Raw genomic sequence first — 7668 nt, 5'->3', positions numbered from 1 at the left:
GTAAAACAGAAAAAGTCACTGGGAGTCAATGGAAAGAAAAAGAAAAGGCATATGGGAGAATTGCCCTTCCTATGATGTGATTTCTGTCACATTTTGTTCTTACACACAGTATATATGTAACCTGACTGTGTTAGATATTTTAGGGTCAGATGCAGCATCCATTTGTAGCACCCCACCCTTTGTATCACAAATGGAAATAAAGCAAGATCAAGTCCTAAGTGATTTGACATCAAATGAACACAAATTCATTTAAGCCATGTTTTAAATATACAAAATTTATCATTTTGTTTACTGGCAATGAGAAGATGAATAAAAATTGTTTTAAGTTTATGGTTGAAAAGAATTTCATAGTTGTTAAGGTGGAAAACAATTTAACTTGGTTAAAAAGATGCATTTGGGCTACACTGTTTCTCTAATCAAAGCCTGTTGTTGGAAAAATCTTCTTCAAGTCCGGATGCTACCAGTGATTTGCTATGTGGCCCTGGGCAGATCTCTTAGGCATTCTGAGCTTCAATTCCTTTTCTTTAAAGATTAACTCAGTATGTGACAAGGCTATAAAATGTAAAACGCCCTACCAATGTAAGATACCAAAAGGCAAGGTAAGATGGATGATGGTGGCAGTAGTACTACTTACCAGATTGTTAACAATGATTGCTACCAATACCACAATATAATCCACTTTCAACTAAACCAGTGTGCAGGTCACAAAGATTTTGTGGGTTTTCCTAGTCCTCTCCCTTTGGTCATATTACCTGCCCATCATAAATTTCTAGTCACTAAACTCTATCCACTGGAAATAAGATGTCAGCTAATTTTATCTATTATTTTTCCTTTTTGTTTACCCATTTTCTCATTTCTGTACAATAAAAATGGATCACTATGTAGATCAGAAATATTTAAAGAAAAAAAATCCTACTCATTCTCTATAACCCAGTTCCATTTTTCACCTTTTCTATGAAGTCAACTTCCTATATTCATGCCCAATCCAGTGATCTCTCTGCTGTAAATTTCTCAGCAGCACTAACTAGCATTCATTTACAGCTATCCATTATTTTTATGTACATTTGTACCACCCCCCCCCAAATAAATTATAAGCTCTCTAAAAGGGAAAACCACTGATCATCCTTCTTTGTATCTTCCACAAAGGTAATTTTGGGGTCCCTGAGGTACAATTACATGTGGTACAGATGCCTTCCTGCTCTATTTAGAAGTACCCCACTTCCCCAGTCTTTAGTTCTCAAAGAATTACATGTGTCACATTGATTGGCAACAACACTTAACCTCTCTAAGCCTCAATTCCTTAAGATAAAGATCATAATACAGTGATGGCGAACCTATGACACGCGTGTCAGAGGTGACACGCGAACTCATTTTTTTGGTTGATTTTTTTTTGTTAAACGGCATTTAAATATATAAAATAAATATCAAAAATATAAGTCTTTGTTTTACTATGGTTGCAAATATCAACAAATTTCTATATATGTTTCCTTCAAGAACACAGTAAAGGTATATAAAATGTTTTATAAATGCTGACATAAAAATTATCTAACTTAAATGTTGAGTTAAATGAGAACATATATATTTGGTTCTCAAAGGCTTCTCTGAGTGAAGAATTAAAAGTTTCCAGCAGATATTAGATTACAAAGTCTAACATCCACTCAGGAACCAAATTTGTTTGCAGTGAATAAAAATGTAAATGCTATTATTTACAGATTTCTCAACCTAAAAACTTATACATAAAACAACATTGCAACAAAGTCAGGTGACTTTGTTTTTCAATAAATACTAGTCACATTTTCTTTCTCCTCTACCCGTTCATATCCATGAGATCAGGATTGTTTTTCTGGACCATATAAGAAATGTACTATGACTATATTTTTAATAATTAAGCTTTTTTAAATGGCAACTAAAAAATCTTAACTTTATTAAATACGTCATGGTTCCTATTTTTAATGCTACTGCTGCCATCTAGTGAAAAATTTGAGAACTTAATCATTCTGAAGATGAGAGCATTTTTGTAAAAATGCATGTCAACCTAAAAGGTCTATTTGAGGAATAGGAATAATTTTACTTATATGCAAATAAAATTTTGATATTTTTGTTTTCATTAAATTATATTTTTATATTATACTTCATCAATAATCATGAAGCCTTTTGTTTAATCATCAAGATCATTATAATTGCTTAATTTAAAAATTCTGTAATTAAAAAAAGAAAAAAATAGAAAATTAACCTGTTTTGATCATATGGTTATACCTATATGCAAATTCAGTGATATCCTTAAAGATTTGGAATTTTCAATTACTCACCTAGACCAAATTACTTACTCATGCTGATCAAATCTATAAATGCCTAGAACTCTACCAACTATTCTACCTAAAAAATTCCATAAAGATAAAGATGATAGATAACAGCCTATCACAAAGCTTACCTGGGAAAATATATTTGCTGTTGGAGCAACTCTGCTATCCACGATACTATATAATATTGCTAATAATCTATCAAGTGGAAACAGTTTTGGTCCGAGGAGATGATTGCTTGTCTGTAAGAAAAAAGAAAATGGATTTCCTTCTTAAAGCAGAGGACTCACTCTTTACATTGCTTGTCTGTAAGAAAAAAGAAAATGGATTTTCTTAAAGCAGAGGACTCACTCTTTGTACTATAAATTCCCAGTATCACAATATTTACAGTTCCCCAAAGATGCTAACAAATCCAACTTGCAGTCTCTACACAAAAACTTTACCTGATATAATCATGATTTATCCTTTAATATTTTCTTCAAGATTTTCTGACTTAACATCAACAAATATTAAAGGATTCACAAGTCATCCAGCCTCGTCCTAAATATTACCCCTTTTTTACTGTTGTAACCAGATGATAAGCGACAGCCAAACATTTGTCAAGATAGTACATAACCAAAAGCAGGGTCGTGGTCCTAACTCCTAGCCTAGAAATTACCACTTATATCTCACCATTCCTCTTTATGCCACAGACTAGAAAATGTATTTCTTCGACATTAATAGTCCTAAAAATATTACTTACAGTTCACATTTTAAAACAACATGAATGAAAGACAAAAGAGTCTACTACTATAAAAGTCAAAGTCAAATCTCTGAGAATAGCATCAGAAGAACTAGAGTTCATCCAGAACTAGAGACATCTTCACGATGGCAGCTGCTCTCTCAACACCGTCCTTTTCCTAGATTTGCACAAACCCACTCATTCCACAAACAGGGTCCAAAGTGCCAGCTCTTTCACAGTCCTCTCATCAGCAGGACTCACATATATATTTCACTTCTCAAATTTCTTAATTGATTTTGTCTAAAAAATAAAATTCTTAGCTTTTTGTTCATTCTTTGATTTTCTTCATTCACTCATTAAATTTGTTCATTTTTAAAATAAGCATCTATCAAATATCACCAAGTGCTGAGATACAGAGGTGAATGGATGTGCTTCCTTCCCTTAGGGAACTGGTGAGTGAGGATATTCCTCCACAATCCCAGACACACCACAGTGAAACTTTAAAAACACTAAAGGAAAAGGAGAAAAGAATTTAAAGCAGCTAGAGAAAATGTAAATTTAAAACAGACTTTTTCATCTCTAGTACCAGTTCCCTTGAATGTGCCCTTCAATCACCGTATTCAGCATAACAGAATATTAGTACAATATTATAATGGTACCATAGCAATAAAAATAACTTCTTATATCCACATGACTAATAAAGGTATGAATTTATCCACTTCCCACAGTGTCCTAAATTCATGAGTTTTTCCCTTTAGAGAAATTAAAATGAAAATACCTTTTCATGTTTCTTTAGAAAATTGGTTTTCTTGATTTTCCCATGATGCTGCAATTAAGGAAAATAATTTTTAAGACTAAAATAAAGATAGTATTCCATAAAAACAGAAAACATAATTTGTTTAAAACATGGCACAGATAACACTAATTTATGCATCTTAGGCTTTTTTAAAATTTTATTCTACTTGCCCACCTAAAATATCACTTTAAAATATCAACATATTTTAGCCTTGATTTGACTTAGATTTCATATGTATAGATTATTTTGGTATGTAAAGAAGAAGCTTTTAAAATAAAATAGTGATACTTCCTAAAAGAACTTAATGTGGTCCTTGTCCTCATGAAACAAAAGACTGGAGGAAGAGGTAGGCAAAAATAAATATATAAAAGCTTATTACAAGTACATTTAATAATAAATAAAATTGCATATTATATTTTTTAAAAAAGAACATAATTCTAAAATGGGATTTATTCAGTTAATGTATATGCAGAAGAGGTTCCTGAATATCCTAGATAATGATGTATGAGTGCGTGACACTACAGCAGGAGCTTCAGAACAACAAAGAAGTTAGTATCCTTAAAATTATTTCCATCTCTCATACTTTAAAGAAATCCTTATGCATTTTTAAAATATAGAATTAGCACCTATGATATACCTGAGCTCTTCCTTGAAACTATTTTTCCCACTCGTGTTTTGATCTTAATTTAAAGCCTTAGAGGATGAATCCTAAATACATATTTAGCAATCTCTTATTCTAATCCCTGACCCTTAGAAATTTAGATATTGAGAAATTTCAAACTATTCATGGGATCTTCAAAAATAAAGTAAAAAGAAGTAATTATTACCTTAAGGAAGAACCTCTTGTCAGTTCTTGATGGATTATATGAAGCAAGGTATGCAGCAATTAAAATAAACTTAGAGTAATAAGGAAGTTCCACATGAGTATATGCTGAGAGACCTACACAACAAAAAACTTTCATGAAGGTATTTAACAGGCTACCATTAGATTTTAAGTATCTCTTTTATTTTCATCTTTTATCTTTTTACTTTCATACCACATTATCTAGTCAAAATGACCTACTCCTTGAGCCTAAAGTGGCATGATAATGGTGGTGGTGGTAGTAAACATTATTATCAATATGCTTTGCTCATTCTATTACAGTGGGGCCTTGACTTACGAGTGTCCCAACTAACGAGTTTTTTGAGATACCAGCTGTCTCTCGGCCGATTTTTTACATTGAGTTGATAGAGTAATTTGAGTTAATGAGCTCCTTAATGAGCTCAGTCTCGGAACGAATTAAACTCGTAAGTCAAGGCCCCACTGTATTTTTGTTTGGCTCCTCCTATTCTGGTCTAAATGCTACCCAACCTGTCCTTCAAAGCCACACTCTCCATTAAACATTCTCTTGATGCCCCTCTATCACACCAAAATAGAAAAACCTCTCTACTCTGAATTCCTAGTTTGTGGGGGTTTTTTTTCCCCCCACTTATGGCCCACATAACTTTATATCTATAATCATTACTTATAATTACACTAGCGGCCCAGTGCACAATATTCGTGCACTTGGGGGCAAGGTGTTCCCCTCAGCCCCGCCTGTGCCCTCTCGCAGTCCAGGATCCCTCGAGGGATGTCCGCCTGCCGGTTTGTGGCTGGATGGCCTTCTGCTGCTGCTGAGCCTGCTGCTTGAGCTTCAGCAGCTGCTGCATGTGCACAGGCTGGGCCACCATGGTCTGTCCTGCGAACACCATTGAATGGATGAGTCAAGCGCCAGGGCAGGCTCACCCTGAGTTCTCTGCGCTTCCCTGAGTCACTGAGTTATTCAGACTGACTGCCTTCTACAGAGAACGGCACCGGGATCAGGCCTAAGCCGACAGTTCCTCCCAGTCTGGGATCCCTTACGGGGATGTAGCAGTGCACCACGTGGCGGGCAGACAGGGAGGAGCCTGAATAGGGGTCAGGCGCCACTCGGGCTCATCCAGGCCCGCTGGCGCCTGCGGCTACAGCTCGGTAGTGCTGCCATGGAATTGGGAAAGGCTCCCGCCATAGCAGCTGCACTCACCAGACGTGAGCTGGCTTCTGGCTGAGCAGCACACCCGCCATGGGAGTGCACTGACCACCAAGGGGCAGCTCCTGCATTGAGCATCTGCCACCATGGTCTGTCCTGCGAACACCATTGAATGGATGAGTCAAGCGCCAGGGCAGGCTCACCCTGAGTTCTCTGCGCTTCCCTGAGTCACTGAGTTATTCAGACTGACTGCCTTCTACAGAGAACGGCACCGGGATCAGGCCTAAGCCGACAGGCAGACATCCCTCTCGCAGTCTGGGATCCCTTACGGGGATGTAGCAGTGCACCAAGTGGCGGGCGGACAGGGAGGAGCCTGAATAGGGGTCAGGCGCCACTCGGCCTCATCCTGGCCTGCTGGCGCCTGCGGCTACAGCTCGGTAGTGCTGCCATTGAGTTGGGAAAGGCTCCCGCCATAGTTTTTTCCCCCCGCCATAGCAGCTGCACTCGCCAGACGTGAGCCGGCTTCTGGCTGAGCAGCACACCCACCATGGGAGTGCACTGACCACCAAGGGGCAGCTCCTGCATTGAGCGTCTGACCCCTGGTGGTCAGTGAGCATCATAGCAACCGGTCATTCCGCCATGATGATCTCTTAGGTTTTTATTATATAGACTAGAGGCCCGAAGCACGAAATTCATTCATGGGTAGGTGATCAGGGCTGATCTGTCGGGGGAGGCCTCCCCCACTGCTGGCACCCGCCTTGGCTGGCCTAGGGTCTGTGAGCTGGGGTCAGCTCCTGCGTTAAGTGCCTGTCCCCTGGTGGTCAGTGCACATCATACCAACCGGTCGTTCCACCAGTGGTTCTGCCATTTGGTCAATTTGCATATTGGGCTTTTATTACATAGGATTGAACAGTTAATTATACTAAAATTATATTTCTTACCAAGCTATATTGTTCACTGAAAGAGCCATGTCTAATTTTTCCTTTTTTTTTTCTTTTTGTATCTGAGTGCCTTTCACAAATGAAATAATTGAATGAATGGATAAATAAAACAACTGGGTCACTCAGGCAGCACTGATTTTTACAAGGAAATAAGGAATCTGATAGTTAATGAAAATACAGTATATGTCAGACACTGTGCTAGGTACTTAAGCATCTCTGAATTTGCTATAACTTAAAGCTAGATATTCTTCCCATTTTTTAGATGAGGACACTAAGTTGGACTCAAGATCACACAGTTAGGGAGTAGTGTCAACCAATTATTATAGATTTTCTAACTCTAACATCTATTTCTTTCCATTAAAACACACAACTAAAAATCACTTGTATAGGATTAGGAGCACTGAGAAACCAAAACAGACAAAACAGCTTCTCAGCACCATTTCATTTCATACCAGTTCCCCCAACTACTAGGCACTGATCTATTTTTAAAATAATATTTTAGGTATCTGCTTATTTTTTAAGTAAAAGCTGTTTTATTGGGATAAATCCAAAGTAATAATTTTTTTAAAGAAAACAAAAGCACAAAGCTTTTAAAACATAGTCAACTGAAATGTATCCTACAAACTGGGTTAACATAAAATTGAATTTTATTCATTAAAACTCATGAAATACATACATACTGAGATGAAATTATGTAATGTAATTGTTTTAACAAAAGCATTTAATAAAATAAAAACTGCTTGATTTTCACATGATACAATCCAACATTCAGAAAACTGGTATACAAACTTTACTTCCTCATATTAGGGTTTCACTTAAAGGAAAATCAATTAAAATATCACTATAGCTTAAAAAGTAAATTTATTTTTATAACACTACTGACGAATGTTATCTGTGGCATTAACTTTAGTATCTTAATTAC

At 36.8% G+C, this 7668-nt stretch overlaps 1 protein-coding gene across 1 annotated transcript in view; it reads right to left on the bottom strand.

The window, feature by feature from the left end:
* Window positions 1–7668, bottom strand: part of ORC5 (origin recognition complex subunit 5) — a 67873-nt gene that overhangs the window by 31507 nt on the left and 28698 nt on the right. Inside the window, exons 10-12 of the mRNA XM_006774900.2 lie at window positions 4645–4757; window positions 3800–3847; window positions 2432–2542 (exon numbers count right to left, since the gene is read on the bottom strand). Coding sequence (XP_006774963.1) covers window positions 2432–2542; window positions 3800–3847; window positions 4645–4757 — 272 coding nt within the window. The remainder of the gene's footprint in view (window positions 1–2431; window positions 2543–3799; window positions 3848–4644; window positions 4758–7668) is intronic.

The sequence above is a fragment of the Myotis davidii genome, unplaced genomic scaffold (assembly GCF_000327345.1).
Source record: "Myotis davidii unplaced genomic scaffold, ASM32734v1 scaffold125, whole genome shotgun sequence".
Classification (NCBI taxonomy): domain Eukaryota; kingdom Metazoa; phylum Chordata; class Mammalia; order Chiroptera; family Vespertilionidae; genus Myotis; species Myotis davidii.
The sequence above is the reverse complement of the archived record's forward strand: the minus strand, read 5'-3'. Positions and strand labels throughout refer to the sequence as shown.